A 20,557-nucleotide genomic window follows, 5' to 3' on the forward strand; every position below is an offset into this window, starting at 1 on the left:
CACCTACAGTATAATTAATTGTTGTGGAAACTTTACACGCAAATGTAGACCTATTCACATCACAATAACGAACAAATTTCAATGTACACTTTTGATGGATATAATTTATGCTTTTCATTCAAATCTCACGTTATAAGCTTGATAAATTCACCCCCTGTATATAAATAAACAAAACGAACGGTTAACTAATATTCTGTTAATTACACCTTCACAACAACGCGATTATGATTCCTACTGCATCATGTTTAAGTTCGAAATGCCTGTCACGAAAATATATTGAAATATTACAATTATTTTCGTTGCATGTGGAATAAAACGAGTGAAGGTACTCTTTCAGTGTTATGATTACTATTTATAGCGATACTTTGTTACTTTGTTCATACTTCAATACATCATAAATTTTATATATAACCAAGGACTTGGGCTATGTAAATAGTGTGTTAAACTAGCATTAACTTTTGCTAATTCAAGTGAAGTCTTTATTTAATTAAATCTGTACTTAAACTGTTACAATGTTAAGTAGCAAGCAAGCACTGCAGTACTTCTCACATGAGCTGTTCAATTTTAAAAAATCTTTAAACTATCTCTGCTATACATTTCATATTTTTAGAGGTCATACAACTTTCTCATATAATTTTCTTACGAAATTCTCATATTCCACATGTCACTCTCATAGTAAACATAATGTATCTACCCTTATAATACGTATTTATAATTCTACACATATTATTATAGTATGTTTGGTGCGATGTCACATATGTGTTTCGAAGATCTATAAAGCATATTATAACTTGGTGTCGCGCAGTAGCACCGCCGCTTCATAAGAAGGCAGGCCGCTGTCGACGCGACCTGCCTGACATCGCTGACATGGTTCCGTTATCACCTCCTGGAAATATAAAATATAAAAATTAACGCTCAATTTAAACACAATTGATTCAGAAACAACAGGTTTCCTTCTTTTACGCAATTACATTCTAATCAACTTAATATTGAAATGTAACTAAGTTTTAAATAAGCGTCGCAAAGCCAAGATTACAATAAGAGTTTAAGTACCCATTGGTTTCTTTTGTCAGGGCTAAGGTATGATGGAAATTTAATGTACATCTTTACCTGTAACGAATGACACGGCTTATGATCGGTCGTGTCCTCGACGACGGTCTCGTAAGCCGGCGGCGGGCCTGGCAGCTCTACTTGAACCTACAGACAAAGTAAACACACTATTATAAACTAAACAAACAAGAGTTGCGGCAGTAACTTATTCAAAATTAAATCGTCCTTCTCTCTCTTAAGTGGAGCAAAAAACACAATTGCACTTTTCAATATTAAGTAATTTAGATGATATTTAGCATTAATCTGTATAGGATTATAACCAAAGTTTATGATTTAAAATTTCTATATAATTAGCCGTACAATATTCTGCGTACAGCGTTATAACGCGTTCTCTTGAGACGTAACGTCTCGTGTCTCTTCAACCACTCGCTAACTGCGACGCACTTCAAACTGAAACGCAGTAATTTCTGCATACAGCACCTTCATCTGGCGACAGGCAAGCGGTAATACCTATTTAAATGGCCTGCCCAAAGCAAGTACAATGGTAATTAAATAGAGAGGATATTTCACTATGCCATGTGAGACGATGTTATTAAAATTTAAGATACTTATGCAACCATTTGCTATTAAAAATATGGAACAACGATTTCTGAAAGCTTTAACATTATTTATACTTGTATATTTTAATTGGAAAAGGAATGTTACGTTTTATTTCTTTTTTTTTTATCTGACTGTAAGTATCCGGCGTAATAATTAAATCGAAAGCCTCGCAGATAGAAAGTTCAATGTAAAAATAGCTCCGTATTACTGAATTATCGAAGGCGACTGGCGTTTTATTCAATTACAATTGAGGTCCATTGAAATGATACGATAAAAGCATTGTTAAATTTTGCATTATTATTACATCCAACTTTCTAAGTTCTATTTACTTTACGGTGAATTTCTAGTGACGTAACACATATATACGAATTTTATTTATCTCTATTTTCTGAAGAAAAAAAAAACAGGGATGGCAATAATTTGTTAGGTAACTTTTACGACAGTGGAACCTCACCGTTAGCGGATACTTTCAAATCCTAGATAGTTTACAACTAATCAATCAATCAGTGTTGAGTGGTTTGATAATATGACCCCTAATCTGTAAATCATCGTACCTAATCACAATTCTACCACTGATTATTTCGCAACTATGTAAAATATAGGCTTTGGACCAGTGTGATAGGGGTACAATTTATAATAGTTGTTAAAAGTGCTTAATTTATATGTGCTGTTGATATCTAACAGTTTGTCGTGTTATTTACTTTATAAAATATAGCTAACAGTGGTAGACGCCAGTAACAACAACATCTGTTGTTCGAATAGGCCGGCTCGCCCGGTACAATACCACGACCACACAGAAGACAGACGTGAAGCGATTTCGAGTTTTATCTGATGCTTGTGTGTGCCGGAGGCCTATATTTTTCCCTTTCATTTCTGGCCCTTTTCTTATAATCAAAAGATCGTAAAGGGAAATGGATTTGACAGATGAGGGGACACACAGAAAGAGTATATTTCCCCTTTCCATGCGTCCCCTCCTCCGTCGATTAAAAGTAGGCAACGCATGTGCAATTGCGGATGTCAATGGGCACTTCGCTATTTCGGCGAATTTAGGGGGCCCGTCGCTCGTTTACCAAATTATGATAAAAAATAACTAATTCAAAGACATACGTATTTATTTGTAAAAGTTTATCGTAAATATTGCTTCTGTTACTTAGTTTTTACATTAACCAGTGATTCAATTAATTTCATTTTTTTCTTATTTCAGATGTCTATAAGAAGTAGAACACAATAGCCACCAGACCTAAAAAAATAGATTCTATCTGTAATGGTAAGTTAAATATGATGGACATGTCAAACTTATTACCTAATTATCAATAGCGAATGACTACGCAACTTAACTAATTTATAAATGAAATAATCTTCAAATAGAAATATCTCTGAAATGTGAGTGATTGAACATCACAATGATTATATGTTTTATTTCAAAAGCATATTACTTAGTGACACTTGTATTAAATCATTGTCGTCTTAGTTTTTGTATAAGAATGAAAGGGATACTTTTGTACAGTCAAACCTGGATGAAACAGAGTCATTGTCTGGTCCCGACGGACCTACATAAGCGAGAAACTCAGATTAGAGAATAACCTTTTTAAGCAAGAAAAGTATCGCGGTTCGTAGACTCTCGCTTAACGACATAGCATAATTAACGTATGTAACAAAACAAACATAACTTTTCTATTGAATATCACGGAAAAGATCCACTCAGCCCCATTGTTTGCACCGAAGATAAACAACAGCACACATTAAGGTTGAAAGAACGACACAACCAACGGTAATGGATAAAGACTTGAAATACGATACTGCTGTTGAACAATGAATTATTACCTCGTGGCCAAATGTCCAGGTCAGTTTGTTATCGATATGTCAAGGGTAAAAGGCGCCAGTATTGTTATGTTTAGTAGTCGATGGATAATGATCTTATGAAAGTCACCTTATAAAACTTTTATAATCTATTAACATCAATAATCGATTTCTTGTCAGTTATTTTAATACTAAATGTGAAAAAATAATAGTGTAAAAAAATAAAACAATAAGACAACCCTCTCGGAGTGGCAATTTATGAATTCAAACATGACGTGCGTTTTCCAGCGTTCCCACTGATGAAACATTCAAATAAAATCTGCTATTTCAAAGATCACGACATTTTATTAATGCTGTCAATGTTCCTCCAGTACAACGGTAAGGTTATAAATAACTTGCTTAACTTGTATGTATATTATTCCTAAAGTCCATTAGTATACAAAATTAATGTTCATTACACGACACGATATTCCAAAAATTAGAACATGAAATAAATATATGTAGTAAATAATAGATGACCGTGTACGAACACGCGACGTACTATATCGATTTTATTAATCGAATTGAAGATTAGTACTCGTGGCACGAGTTAGTAATTTTCAACGTTCTCCAGCCATAAATCATAGCCTTTGACTATAGCAATCTAGTATTTCTGAGGTCGTAATGTGCCTTCATTTAATATGATAGCACTAATCGCTTAAATAAACTCAGTAGGTAAATCATCAAAAAAGGTTTAATACTTTATTAGTTATCTGTCTAATAATGTAATGTATTAGTTTCGTAAAAAAAGGATTTTATAGTTTAACCTAAAATAAAGTTGAAATAAAACTTTCTAACTAAAACCTGCAATTTTACCACATGAGTAAAATTGTACGTATTAGTGAGTAACTTTTATCCCATTGAGCGAGTTAAGCCGTTAATTCTTCGCCTTTTTAATACATTTGAACAGAAAAGTCCTGGGATAGAGCAGTCGCATACGGTAGGACCACTTTTCACTAATTGCGGCCATACACGGACTGCAACATGCAGTTGATACTGGCAACTTCAACCAAACGGCTTGGCAAGTTGGGCAATGCCGAAAAAATGAACTAACTTCTCCTTGCCGTCCGTGTTTGACTGCAAGCAACTGTTCTATGTACAATTGCAGCCTCACTAGTGGAAAAAGTTCATACATTGCTTGCAGGGAAGCATACCCTAAGTGGAAGGGGTATAACCACCGTCAGGAGGCAGACTATCACTTATTTAGTCGTTGAGGCATGTGCCCGGAGAGAACCGCCGAGTCGAAACCAATTATCACAAATGCGATTTTTATTTCGAGCCAGCGAACACCGCTCGTTAAATCTGGCGAATACGAATCTTTAACCTCGTGAGATTCTTAATACTTATCTCTAACCAGAATATAAATATATCGATGGGTTAATGATTAAAGTATAGAAACTAATAAATATTACATTTTTTGCAAATAAAAATATTCGTTTGTAATTTTTAAGAATTTCTGACTATTAATTCGCAGTAAGTTTATGAAGAATGTAATTTTATAACAGCTGGTTATCATGGATGAATTTGGATTCAAATTAATTAATTTATCATACAACATTTTAATGACTAAATCTTACTAATATTATAAACTAGCTTTTACCCGCGACTCCGTCCGCGCGGAATAAAAAATAGAAAACGGGGTAAATATTATCCTATATCCGTTTCCTGGTTCTAAGCTACCTGCCCACCAATTTTCAGTCAAATCGATTCAGCCGTTCTTGAGTTATAAATAGTGTAACTAACACGACTTTCTTTTATATATATAGATGCCAATGTTTGAATGGATATTTGTTAAAAGGTACCTCAAGAACAGCTGCATGAATCACACTGTTTGGCATAGATGTAGAACACAGTCTGGAAGGACACATACTTATGTGCTTCAAATAAGCATTTCCCATATTAGTTTCGATTCGTATGTATTTTGTTATATCTATATCGACTTACATAATAAGCACCAACAAAAGGATTTACCCGGCGAGACACTTAAGCGCTGGGAAGACTATGCAAATTTTTAAATAGTTAAGTAGATGTCTGGGACTGCCTGAAGTCAGGAGCTTTTATCGTCTTATGGAATTTGTTTAAAGTTGAACAAGCCACGGGCGAATACTTGTTTTTCATTTAAAACTAAGTTACCGTTTTGCTTTTATTTAAAACCTATGATCAATTTAAAATAAAATGCAAAAAAAATAATACTTAGCCAGACTTTTGTACGTTGATCTGTTAAATATAGTCCAGTATTAGAGCTTCTTAGTAAAAAAAAATCCAATCTATATAATATTAGTGTAAGAACATCTGAAGGAAAACATGAAAACAAAAGTGTTATGATATAGTTAATTCAATTAATATCTGGCTCCTAAAATATGAAACATCTTAATCAGCTAAGAACATATTACGCTGATATTTACTGAAGAACTATATCCAATAAGTGTTATTAGTGTCATTATTATTTCATACCAGAAAGTCTGCGATACATTTCCCGAGCCGATAATATCATAGCTTTTATCGCTTTCTACTACTCGAAGTATGCTAGGAGGGATGGACTAGAGAAAAATCATAAAAACACTATCGGTTTTTATGTTTTATATCATACATTAGTATTCACTTCAATACTCACAGTCATCAAGTAATATCACGTAAGTATATATTATGTATAAGAAATATACTATATGTCCCTTAGCGATCAATTAAAGAGGGTCCAGTAAATGATTGCGACAGCAATTTAACCTTTTAAGTGCTGGGTACTAGTTGATAAATAATTATATTTGGAAAAGATTAATTTATGTGGATTATTTTTGTCGCAGAAAACAAAATCTTATTAAATCTTTACGACGCGACGTCGAGAGCGATAAAACCGATTGTTTTGTTACGATTCAAGTATAAATGTAAAGTTGGCTTTATTCTGCAGTAAATTCTTTATACTGGGAAGATATTAATCGGCTATTTATACGGTAGCGCCTGGAGAGACGCTTAAAAGTCTGGATAATAATCAGTCCACTGGCCGGAGGATAGCGACCTAGAAATTTTTATTTAAAATATTTTAATATTATTAAATGATACTGAGCTCTAGCTTCACAACTATGCTTTTACAAGCGGCGCTCTTGTAACAAAATATTAACAAAAATACAATTATGTTTTTCTATTTCAATGTGAAGTTTGACTAATAACAGTAACAAACAAAAAATGGGATATATTTTAACACAAGTTAACTTAGTTTGCAAATTTCTAAATTAAAAATTCGATAATTAGGGATATGTTTAATAGTTACTACCTATTTCTACAATATCATTATTAATTCTCTTTTCTTAATCAAAAATTTAAAAATAACACGAAACAGTCTGTGAGGGCTATTCCGGTGATTCTATTTTCAGCCCAAGGTCTGGCGCGAACTTGACCCACATCTGATCAAACACGATTACGATCGTCCCGGACATACGGACGAATTACTAGACATTCTGTTTACTTCAGATTTGGTATCTTTAATTAATTGAAACGAACCGTAGCTCGAAAATTAAGTTACCAACAGATTGATGATTTACATTTCTTGTTAGCTCTTAGTTTTATTTCAAGCTATGTTACTAGCGATGCCAATATTACTGTTTAGATGAATGGACTTTTATGCCGTGTGTCTGCTAGGAAGTTTAGGGTTCATTAGAATTGAATTATTTTATTAAGACTCCTCCTTTCCTTAAGAAGCTCCAAAAGTTTTTATTTCATAAAAAAATACAATCTCCATAAAAGAATTGATGAAAAATCTAAATGTAAACATGAAAAATTATATAGAAAATAACTTTAAAAAAATTAAGTAATTAAATCCCGTACCAAGGTCGCTTAGATCATGTGGCTATCGATATCGACAGGACACGAGGCGACGCGACGTCGACGTTCGTGTATATTATTATTTAGCTTTATGAAGTATAAATTCATCATGTTACTTAAAAATACAATATTTTAGGGTGAAAATAAAAAAACCTTTATTTTTCATGTTTTATACCTTGCTTACTTCCTTCTTATGGTAACCAAATTACCATGGTTCTAAGTTTTCTGATATCCATCAGCATTTTGACAAGTATACATTAACAAACTTAGTAACATTAAGTAACACTAACTTCCGTTACTTAAACAGTTCCTTAGTTCCATAAGTTACAAGCAATAACGACACAAATGACGCCCGTAACAAAGTGGTAAGCAGAGACCACAGACTTACATTTGTCGAGGTCGTGACACACCTCAAACACTTCCACATTTATACATTTACATACATGTCTCTTTAAGGTGCTAAGTTACTCAAAAACTACACTAAGTTACTGTTTTAATGATAATTAAACAATTAAATGTGACAGTTCATTTTTCTCATTATACGTTAAAAATACCAACAGCTTAATCGTTTCATAGCTTAGAGAAGCCTTTATAATTTACTAATGAATTAATACCTAGGTATATCGGCTAGGCCAAACCGTGAAACCATATTAATGAATGAGCAATATAATTAAGATAGAATTAACATAATGACATGTGAATGTCAAAGAATCAGTAATTTTCTGAACTGCAATAAATTGTCATACTTTAAAGGAGAGGGACCTAAAATACTCTTTTATATTTATAATCTTTGTCATCATACACAACAAGATCTTTTAATTTATTATAATTAACAAGTTTAAACCAATATGTACCTTATAATCGTAACTTTTAGTCGTACTTTTGCTTGCAAAAATGGTATTATCTAACTTTAACTGTCAAACAGTATAATGATTTAAAATTATTCGATTAACTGCATTAACTTTATAAAACCTAAAACCTCTTAATCTAAAAGAAACGTTTCATTTTCCGCACACATTTACTTCGCGGACGAAGACTGAATATTAAAATACTTCAATGTTTTAACCGCAACTGCGAGTCCATAGAAAACGGCTTGTTACTTAAAAAATGTCTTAGCATTTTACAGCCTTTGTTACGAACCAGGAATTTTAAAATTTTACACTTAAACATCTTCTTAGTGAAATGGAAAGCGAAAGCTTATTGTTTAATGATATTTGTATAAAAACACCATAACAATGAATATTAAATGTATAAAATTCAAACTACATAACTATGAATCGTTTTGAAATATGGAATTTAAAAACTTCTTACATTACTGTGTGTATCTAAATGCAGAGTATTTTGAATATAATACACAAGTCAGTTTTTTCTGTAACTTATTACAAATAAACAATATTAAGCATTTCCTTGCATTCATTTAATTCTTGTCCGACCACAATAACTCGCATATGAAATTCAATTTGCACTCTTATTAATTCTGTTCGTTTCCTAAGAATAAATCATTAAAAATTGAATGTCTTGCTTGGTAATTTTTTAGCTTTTATTTTTGAGACATAGTATACTGAATTTGTTAACCGCATAGTCCAGTTTCCATTGCGATATTCCAGTAACAGTAACAATAGTGTACTGGTTTCGGTGTTATAAGCGATGACTCCATTAATAACAGATTGAAAAAGTACTTACAGGAAAATGTAAGTTTGTGTGTGTGTGTGTCTTTCTGTCTTTGATAAAATATACACAAAACTTCTAAGCCTAACCAAATCCAACAAACTTGTTCTAAAAAAGACAACAAGCTCTATGCTCTAATCTAGATAAATTCAATTAACTAAAATCTAAACGCATCTGAATACTTTGTGAATTTGACAAAAATTAACAAAACACTAGTCCATAAAGTCGTATATTGCTTGGGCCATCGCCGTCGAACGTTGGGCGGAACTACAATCCCGTGACGGAAGTGCCCCGGGCTAACCGCGTTAGCTCCCAGCAGCCGCTCGTTAGCGATAATACCGCCAAGTAAATAGCTTTCGAGTCAACAACGACTAAGAAACGCTACAAGATGCTATCATCAAGACTTTCAGACAGGTATTGCCTGTTATAAAGTGTGGTATGTTCAAAGGTAAATTGTAGATTTTGAAATTTAATCTAATTATTGATAGAGTCTATTTTCAACTGGAATCGATGTCATCTTAACATATATAAATCTCGTGTCACAATGTTTGTCCTCAATGGACTCCTAAACCACTTAACCGATTATAATAAAATTCGCACACCATGTGCAGTTCGATCCAACTTGAGAGATAGGATAGTTTAAATCTCAAATTATAGTCGCAATTTTAATTTATTGCTAATTATTTGTCTGTTATTATTTGATAGTCACAATTATCTGTTAACTCCAAATGATTCTAACAGATGTCGATACCTTTCGACTGGGTTGAGTAAGTAATCAATGGATGGCGCTGCTATGGTAAATCTACGAACGTGTCATATAAACTTATTAACTGCGCGCGGACGGAGTCGCGGGCGACAGCTAGTAGAATTATAAAACATAAAGCTATGTTGGTATGACAATGTTCTTGTATAGCCTAAGCATGTAACTATGTAATAATTTCAGTCTACATATAAATAAACCAGTAATCATAAACAACCCATAAACGTAATATCTACAAGATGCTACGATAATGGAGCTTGCGTAGCACGTCGTAGCTACAGCGTAGCCCATTGTAGACCATAGTGGTTTGAGATTGCAAGAATTACTTATTTTTTTAATAACCAATTGAATCAAACAATTTAGGTACTTAGAATAAATAATTGTTGCATTTATTCCTATTTTGTTTATATAACAAGCTTCAATTGCATTTCAGTTGAATAACAAAGGAATTATAAATGAATTTGATTTACTTTCAATTAGAGGCGAGCTTCAGTTTAGCTTTGCTATTGGCCTTTGTTCAAATAAAGAATTTTAATTAAGTAAACAAATAAATTGAATTACCACATTTGCAAATTTTCAGAAACGCATTCTTAAAATTATGCAAATAAACTTTGTTTTTACACGAGGTCAAAATTGTGTTTGTACATGTGTAAAACTCTATTGTTGTCTCTGTTTTCTTCAAAGAGAATGTGAGAGATGTCAATATAAATATCTGGTGCTATAACAGTGGGAATTCACTTGTAAGAAAATGGTATGTTATCCTGTTTGTTGTTCTTAAATATTTTGTTACGCACGTACCGTAAATTAATTATGGAAAGAATTTAGAATATTTTGTTGTAGGTGTAAAAAGAAAAAAAAAAAACGAACATTCTCAAAGGCATATTTAAGCTAATTAGATTAAGAGGCATTTGTCCTTTAAATGCCTACGCAAATTGCCAAACTGTAATTTCCTTTTAAATATTATTCAATACAAGCTGTCGCCCGCGACTCCGTCCGCGCGGATGTCATGTCCGCCTATGTGTTTTTCCACGACTATGTTCTATATCCGTTGAGGCGTCCTGAAGATACCTTCAAACGAACACCCATTCATTCATCGATCTAAACATTCGCATTTATAAGAAAGATATCTTTGCAAAATATTACTATTTTATTAATTTTATTATTTTTTTACTTAACTAATTAACTGTCAATTCTTTTAAAAAAATAATTTGCATCGGATGATAGAATTTGCTTCAATTAACTTAATAACGGAATAAATTGGAAAAGTTTATGTTGAAACAGAGTTCAGTCGCGGTCATAACGGAACTAAATGCACTTTGAAATATATTGGAATAATATTACTCCCCCACATTGAGTTAATTCGAAAAGCGTATCAATTTCTGATTAAAAACATAACGGATTTATGTAATTGGAATAGAATAAAATATGATATGACGAATTATAATTTTAAAGAGAATTTTAATAAACTCAAAAACTACTCCATAGATCTTCTATAAGCGTACACTGGACTATATTTCTTTTTTTACCTATATTTCTACCCGTTTGGAAATGAGTTAGGATGCAAAAGATATAAAGCGAATGTAGTTATCAAAGGAAATCCTCTAAGCTTAGTATATACAGGGTTTTGTATAATAACCGTGTAAACACATTCGCCGTCGAACTTATACAGGTTGATTAAAATCTAGTTTAATATCTGTGGTAAAGGCTCGTGAACGACTCTCGTATGCGCAATATAACGCCGTAAAAAATAAAAATAAAAGTGTTGAAACTCGTACAAACAAAAATATTGAATAACATTTTAAAGTGTATTACAGATATTTATTATCATATATTTTCGTGAGTTTTATGTCAAAATAAATAAATTATGATTTTTTTTTTATGATGCAAAGACGGTAAATTGAAGAATATACAAGTAAATCAAATTATCTTTTCTCATTTTATGAATTAACTACAAAGTTGTAATAATAATTGAAATATTTAAACGAAGAACATAGCGGTTGCAGTGTAGTTATTGCTCTACGACTTTTAAATAATTCAGCCAAGGCATTTGCTTTAATGCATTATATGTAAATTTAATCACAGAGGTTTTCTTTGTATATTTTTATTTTTAATATTAACGTTATTCTACTCGTAAGAGTCAAGTCCCAATGCACTTAGTGGTATCTATAAATGGTCACAGAAAGCAGCTTGACATTGCCGACTCTACTGCGCATAAACTATGTGCGCGTACGCATTTACCTGTAATCGTGCGTCTGAGCTGACTGTGTAGACGCCGCGGCAGTCGCTCACGTCCTCTGGCTTGTCTGAAGGCGTGCGTCGCCAGCACGCCGCGCACACCGCCACCAGCACGCCACAAAGTGTCGCACTGCAAACAACACTTACTGTCAGTTTACACTGCAGAAACATATGCGTTAAAACATATTCATACAAATGTTTTTACGAAGTGGAAAACCATGATTATTAAACTTTATTTAATAACTACCACTAGATTTGGTTTTGGTTAACTTCCTATTCGATTTTTTATTCATCTAACCTTTTAACAATAATATCACGTTAAAAACACATAACATATAAAAATCAAGAGCACGTAGTAGAAGTAGTTAGTTATTATGAAATATTATTGTTACTTCTAAAATTATAGAAGTTATAAAGATTACAAATAACTATAATATACTGACTGCAGTTACACAAGAAAGATTTTTAACTACGTTTTCATTTTACATCTCATATATTGATTCAGTACATTTCTTACTATAAAATTTTTATTTTAATATAGTCGTCGTACTCTGTTAATAATCAGAGTACAATTGTATGGCAACAATGTTTACATCACATACATACTTCATAAACTTTTATAGGTTTAAGTTTTCCTTTGAAAGTCACTAGTATATTTTAAACTACAAGCTTTTATTAGCTACTTAACACTTTAAACGTTACATTGTACTATATATAATATTTTTGAAAAATACATTAAAATCGTACTCAGATAAAATACGTGAAAATTCACAATAAATTCACTTCGTAGAACTTTTTACTTGTGTAAACATTACCATGCATTTTGCTTTGTATCGTTAGCCAGCGATAAGCGCGATAACCGCTTCCGCTTCTAAAGCACTAATATCGCTTAATTCTCGAGGACTTATAAGTATTGCGTGCTACGCCGCCAGAATTAATTATGTTACCCTTTACTACGCAACTCATTTACAACGATAAATGACTCGCATTTCCTCTAAATGTTGTTCTTTGCAGACGTGAAGATTATAAATTGTAACCCCAGTTAGTGATAATTTTGTGATAACTAAGGTCTAACAAATTATATTAGTGTATTTCCACATAGCTTCCTAGGTTTTTGCATCCATTCGAACAAGCTTTAACATATGTAAGTTGTAGCAGAACATAGTCTTGATAGAAAGTTAATTAGTCAATATTTAAAAAAAAACACACAATTAAGTCTTATTAGCTTTTCAAATTTGAATGTGTTTTCTTTCCGTCACTTAAGTTGGAAAAATTTTATTTGTCTGAACAAATAATCTTTTTATAGCATTTAATAGTTTGAAAAAAAAAGGAGTAAAAAACATTTCTTTTACTATTAAAACCAGGTAATCAAATAATTAAGAATAATTATTTCTTCATTGGAAACGGCAACATAGAGTCGCATGCTGTGACCTCAATGAAATTAAACTTGCTTCGTATTTATTTTAAAAGCTTTGAAGTTAAAATGAGCCAACAACACGCAAATCTGAATCCTTCAAAAATTCCTTGGTTTTTAATAAGTAAATTTCTTCGTATTTAAATATAAATTAATTAAATGTTAAACGTTACTTTAAACCTACTTTAATTAACCTTGTTAAAATAAATAAGGAAACGAGTTCATAAAAAACTTTAAAAAATAGTTAGGAGCGTTTTAACAACAGATAACTTATTTCTAGATGTAATACAACACTATTAATGTTCTAAAATAAAATATAACTTATCAGAAAAATACTCACCGATTTTACAAAACCTTTCTACCATTATTGTATTGACTGAAAACAATATCCATTTGCACATGCAAAATTTATCTGTTAGTTCGTGGCTCTATGACAACATTCATTTTGTTGTTGGATCTCCAATTAGCGTACAAAGTTATTGAACCCCACACCCCAATGATAAATAGGTACAAACAACTTTATTTTAAATGAATATTAAAGAAGCCATAGAGGTTTCGTAAGTCGCACAGATTAAGAATTTTTTTTCTTTTTTCTCTAGAATTCTTATTAACTATAATAAAAAACTGATATTTTTAAATTATTAATTAAAATCTATTTTATACTATCACAGTATAAAGATCGATTAAATGACATCGTATCTACGTAATACGTTTACGTGATTAACTGAAAGGGAAAACAGATTTTTATCGGCTTTGTGAAGCTCGTCGATAGACGATTGAATAGTTCTCGCTTTATAGGATTAAGAAAGCTTTTGCCAAGCTCTAAGCCACGCGCGGAACTATACCTTAGAGCAAATATATTCATTTAACAGTCACTAAAGTTTTGCTAATTGTTGATTATGTACTACTAAATTTATAATAGAGTCTAGAGTTTAAAAAATGGGTAATTTGATTTTCTCTTTTTGTTTGTTAATAAATCCATCTCGTTGCTTGACCATATTTAACTTTCTTTCCCTCATGTTTTATCTGACAATCTTTGAATACTATTTGTTTTGCTCACGACTTAATCTAGTTGTCCTTTATCTCAATTCCTAAGATGGAATAAATCCAATTACAGTTGAGGAACTTATTCCCTTGACGTAGATCTGTGACAGGAGTTATTCTTTACCTCTGAACACCACTTATCATTAACATACACAACACATATTTGTTTTGATTGAATGATACTCGCAAGATATGTTTGTTCCAACTAGTTATGTTATTTGTTGCTAGCTAAAAAATAACATTGAGATAATACTGACGACTGATGACTGTCGGTGTTTTCTTTTCCATTTCCAGTCCTGATAATTTTTTTTCTAGCTTCTAATATATGTATGTCCCTGTCTATACTAATCATTCTACAAGTCGTAATATGATTTAACAGCAATCAATTACGTCCATGTTTGCTTCAGATGTCAGATTAACATTGGGTATAAACTAAGTTTGGGGCGTGTGACCGCGGCCCAAGTTTCGACGTTAATGGATTCACTTGTATCTTATCGTTTCACATATTTATATACAACGAGTACCACTGCCAAGTTTAAAACGGGTAGTTAACAAAAGCCTAGCCTCGATTACTCGCCAGCAATAGTCATAATTATTTACTAAAAACCAGAAATATAAATAAGTGTAATATAGTATTTTTGACCGATTAATAAAAACTACTTGTATATCGCCTTCTTTCTTTTTGTTTCTAGTGACATTTTTAATTTAAATGAGGCTTTATGACATAGCTTTTGTAAGATGTCATGATATAATGCTAGGATAAATGCTAGTGGTTAAACTTATTTCTTAAGAAGATCTCTTTCGCGCTAAGTACTTTGCATCCATAGTTTTTATACTTTCAGCTGGCAGACCAATTTGCCGAAAACGGAGCGGCTGTCACCTTTTACGGTGTTAATAAAATTGCCATAACATCAAATTTTACGAAATTTTTATCCCTTATATTAATTTTATAGACTATTTCTAATATTACTTTCCCGAATTATTTTTACCATGACATGACGTAACATACAAGCTACGATATTCTGCGTAAAGCATTAATAATAAATCGGATGATTTTTTTCAATATATAATTTATATAGAAATAAATACAATCGGTAACTAATATTCCTTCTTGATATTTGTACAGGATCAAATTTATTTATTAGGCTTAAGTCGAACTTAAATTCGACGTCATAATAAATTCTGGAACTTGTATTTGCATTTGAATTGAAGATCAACTCTCCTAGGATGGTCTATTGACAGCGACGCCTTGACGCGAAGTAATTAACGTACTTTAAGCAATAAGCGAAATCAAGATTTCCTGCTAATAATTTTCGCATAGAGAGGCAATAAAGCGCGAGTGGGGACTCTGACCGGAAGATTTATTGCACTATAAACTGACAACGAGCATGACCAGTCATTTTCCGGGATTTCCAGTTTTTCGCTCTGATATTACGCTCCTTCATAAAGTTTGATAACGGCACTTTTATGTATTAAATGCTATACATAGAGCATATTCGTTTGCGAAATTATTTTACATGGTTTTATGTTATTGAATTCATACGAAGCAGATATTCTAGTCGTTTGCATATTTTTATAAAATCAGACAAACGATTCACTATAAATCAGAGACATTTAAAGCTTGTTTTTGAGCATTTCCGGTCGTGTTAGTTCCCAATGTACGACCATAGTCTAACCATCTATATTACAATTAGAATGTACTTATGTTATAAATAAATATAAGTAAATAAAATGAAAACCAACCTTACAAAGAACACATTGACATTATAATGCATTGGCTCCGTCTGCGTGACAGTCGGCTGAGTGTGGTTGTAGTAGTGCTTGGCGTGGGAGACGGCCGCAGCCGCTGCCAGCCTCTGCGAGCTGCCCATCGCCCAGCCAAGAGGGCTGCGCTGCGCACTCGCTGCACCCACTGCGCCCACGCTCGCCGCACACCAACGGCGCCAGCGAGCCACCACCGCACCAAGCGGCGCCGCCTGTGCGACTGCCGACTGCCGCCACCAAACTTTTGTTGTTTTTTTTTAATTTATAATTAACAAAAAAATATTTTTATATCCAGCCAATACTAAACTATTCTTTACGTATCTATCAGCTAGCTTTTTTATTCCATCTGTCGACCAAACACATCTGAAACAAGATGAGATAAGTTGTGCTTAGTTATTCAGTCGATTTTCTTTGTAAGTTTATTCATAAAGTTAGCAGTCTATTAAAGAAGTTTTGTTAGAATTAATTGGATTCGGATGTCGTTGTCTGGACAGCGATGTTAAATAATGGTGTTGTTTGAATTTGAAAGAAAATTGAAATTCTGAACGCGAAGTTCTTATTTGTATTTGTGAAATAAATGGGAAGTCGATCTTCGTCACTAACGATGCCAACTCTAATTATTTAAACATTTTAACAAATGACGATGTCGACGAACTACTTTGCATTCTTAACTTTTTTCACTACTGTAAACTAAAAACTGTCTCCTTTTTAAATTGTTCAGTAAACATCGTATAGAATATTTTTACGTATTCGTAATAATGGCAGCTAACTTCTCATTACATTACCTACTTGTAAATAAAGTCTTTGATAGACTAATATTAAAAAGCAGAGAAATTATTTACAGTTACTACTAAGACATACGTCAAAAACAAAAATTGGTCAAGTTTTAAAAAAGGAAACAGATACAATTAATTCAATATCCTTGAATAATTGTGATATTCCAAAATTTTCGTATGTGTATGTTTAATATTTATTCTAAAACTCCAATTAGACAATCTTTAAAAAAAGGAGAACACAACAAATTCTATTACATTACAGAGTCTAATAAGATTCATTTCCAGAAATGAAAAAAAACAAAACAACGTTTTTTTTAATACAAACTAGTAAAAACTGGATACAAAGTAAACAAAAGGTTTGCGATATCGCTTAAAACAAGATTGAATATGTGAGTCACTTTTTTGAGACAAGTTTTATATCTGGACGGATTATTTTCATAGTCTCAACAATAGCTTTAATATAATTGGTTTTAGAATTTATCACGGACGACTTAATTTAAATAATTTAGAGTCCTTTTAAGGCCACGCTATGTTTTGTAGTTTTACAGTAAATTTAACTCATAAATTATAGAAGATAAACAGTTTAATGGAATTTACATTTCGAAAAATTATTAAAAAGTTACCTTATAAATGAAACACAAAACCAAGTTATCACTTTTCGCGGCACAAGTTCGCGCGAGTTCGTCGGGCAATGACGCGACTTGCGCCCCCGGACCGTCACACTCGAGTGCCGGAAACAACCCCGACTCACAACTACGACCAATTCCGAGCAAACTTCAGCCACACTCCCCAAACATAGGAGCCAACATTTGCGATACATTGAAGTACATACAGCTCTCTGTAATATACGTAAGTGATTTAAAAATAGAATTTTACGAGCGACATCTATTTGTTTCATACAAGTGTTGGCTTTTCAGTGTTAAGTTTTTTATTGTTTTCTGAAATGTTTTGTAAGCTTGACGCATTCGTTACATTAATTAATGAGAAATTTATAAATGGTTTAAACATAAAAAACGTATTGTTCGCAAAAAATATATTATTTAATACTGCATTTTTAAACTGCCGAGACAAAAAATTTCAGCATAGGTACGTTTTTAATATCGCGTCACTTAATTGATTTTTAAAACAATTACCTCATAAATTTTATTTACGACCACATTACATTGTGATGGCCGGATAACAACGCGTTAAAAAAAATATCGTCATGAAGAATTTTAAAAGCGATCATTTATTTAAAATAGGATTTTTTCTTACATATGTGTATTTTATTTATTGCTGGCCAATATTTAATTATTACTTCTTATTAGCGTTTTAAAAAAGATGGCAGAATATAAAATGAACATCTGCAATATCTTATTAAATTGGAAGCTTCATTTTATATTCATTTAGAATACTTTGATGCTTTGGCGTTAATAGTTCGCTGAATAGTTAGATGACCTAAGTCTATGAAGCGTCTAACTTAGATTGAATTAGGCTTGCAAATACCAAACCGTGGAATGTATACTACGGAATAGTTCCTGCAACAGTAAAGTAATTAAGTCGCAAAGGCATCTTAACTGCTTAACTATACATAGTTAATGAAACATTTATCTTTCATAAATAACTTTCGAATTATTTTTTTTAAAGTTAAATAATAACTCTCAAGGCATTCGGAGGATAAAATTATCTCTTGTTTTTTTTTTGTATTTAAGAAATAACGGATATTTTATGTACTTTACCCTAAGCAGCGTAAGGAAGCTACCTGTGAAGTTGTTGTAGAAATAAGATTCTACGAATATATTTCAGTACATTTTTTTTTAACAATACTTATGCGTGTCCTTATATTTGTCACTTCTTAACGGATTACGTTAGAGATAGATAAGCATCATTCAAGTTATACATTATCTCGATAAGCTATCAACAAGTGTACCGCTATCAAATAGTTCGCCTTTTAGCATTCCTAAATCATAACCCAACCAAAGTGATAGTCTGATTTGGTGCCAACATTTGGTCCAACATGTCTGTCGATAGCCAATGTCTGGATGTTTCACTCTCTCGCCCGTGGCCGTCCCGTCACGCCGCAAGGTACGTCCGTTAATGTTTTGTTTTGCGAATGTGCACCTTATAGCGAGGCTTCGCGACTTATTGTTTTATAATAAAATTTCCCGTGTATAGTGGGAAACTTTAATATTCATATTGCTTCCGTTTTAAAGCAATTTGTATTTAGTTTAGAACCTAGTGTTGTTTTCAGTTAATTATTTGATGTTTAATTATAGTCACTAAAGGAGATGTGAGCAGCAAAAATGCATCAGCGAAGTGTTTAAAAAAAGCCCTTTACTCCTCATTTCTATTGATGTAAATGTCTAGAGTTAACTTGGGATTGATCCGCGTCTCCCTCTATTAGCGTTTGTCGTCCGTCAGTCTGGCTGAGAGTGTTCGATTTATTGAGTCTGACGTGTTGTCCAACGGGGCCCTTTTGGGAACACATAGGACGGCCGCTACGTCGTAATTACTTTACAGACCATGCCCGTTATGAATAACAATTTAGAACTTATAAAGTCAATATCACATTCGATAAAGTTCAACTTAAGCAATAAAATGTCCCGAAGCAATTATTCTAAAATTTACAATAACTTTAGATAGATAAAGGTAATGTTATTAAAGTTGAAAATTAAATTAGTGGTAAATTGATACTTGGAGATGTAAATTGTATTTTCTTTTCAATGTTCTATTATATTAATTTTGTAGTAGGCAGTAAGTGAGCCGTTGATTTATCCGTGTTAAGAAAATTCAAGAAGATCTCATATTATTAAATCTAATTACCTAACGTTAGTAAATATAAATATGGTAATTAATACGTGAGATTCTTTTTTTTGTTTTCCTTTTCGTTATTTTTATTTTCTTGGTATATTTCCTGTGATGAGATGCTTCTCTAACGAAATTATTAAGCCATATATGCGTGAAATTATCTGATATTCCACAACAAATCAATTAATGGGCGAGCATCAGCGATCTTTCTATTTCAATTAAGTTTTGATGTGGCCTTTTGTTCTTATCGTCGGGAAATAAATAGTGAGTCTCGTATTTATTTGTATACTAGATCTCGTCCGCGATTCCGTCCGCGCGGATTATAAAAAACCATCCATCTAAACATTCTCATTTATGATATTAGTAATATTTTGTTTATAACACAATTCCATTTTATATTTCTTGTTAATATAATTAAAAAGATTATCAAATATTAATGCAGTTGTCTATAAAAATGATTGGTTTTAAAAATTATTGACGCTGTTTTTTTGTTATCGTAATGATTTTTGTTTTTTGTCAGTTTTAGCCGTTTTCTTATCGTATAATAAAATAATAATTATAGATAGTGCCTAATGAAAATGCAAAGTTTGCCGTTTTTCGATTTTTGTCGAAGTTTTGCCACAATCTTTGTGTATGGGTAAAAATGGTTAATTCTCAATTAAATGTTTTCAAGAATAAATAACAACACATTACTTCACTTCTTCACCAACACCAAATTAAATAGGTATGTACACATCCCTCTGGTTCTAAGTTTATTTATCCATCGTCTAAAATCCGTTAATGGTGTCTGTTACTATCTTAACA

At 32.2% G+C, this 20,557-nt stretch overlaps 2 protein-coding genes across 2 annotated transcripts in view; one reads left to right on the top strand and one right to left on the bottom strand.

The window, feature by feature from the left end:
• LOC106715750 (probable beta-hexosaminidase fdl) overlaps positions 1-20,557 on the top strand; it is a 74,234-nt gene that overhangs the window by 43,370 nt on the left and 10,307 nt on the right. The window contains exon 3 of the mRNA XM_014509100.2: positions 2,855-2,917. The gene's annotated coding sequence lies outside the window, so the exon portion shown is untranslated. The remainder of the gene's footprint in view (positions 1-2,854; positions 2,918-20,557) is intronic.
• Positions 598-16,392, bottom strand: LOC106715837. Its single transcript, XM_014509192.2, has 4 exons — positions 16,170-16,392; positions 11,972-12,098; positions 1,111-1,197; positions 598-886 (listed from the first exon to the last, which is right to left on the bottom strand). The coding sequence occupies exons 1-4, from the start codon at positions 16,295-16,297 to the stop codon at positions 785-787; spliced, it is 444 nt and encodes a 147-aa protein (XP_014364678.2). The 5' UTR covers positions 16,298-16,392; the 3' UTR covers positions 598-784.

Source organism: Papilio machaon, chromosome 16 (genome assembly GCF_912999745.1).
Source record: "Papilio machaon chromosome 16, ilPapMach1.1, whole genome shotgun sequence".
Lineage (NCBI taxonomy): Eukaryota > Metazoa > Arthropoda > Insecta > Lepidoptera > Papilionidae > Papilio > Papilio machaon.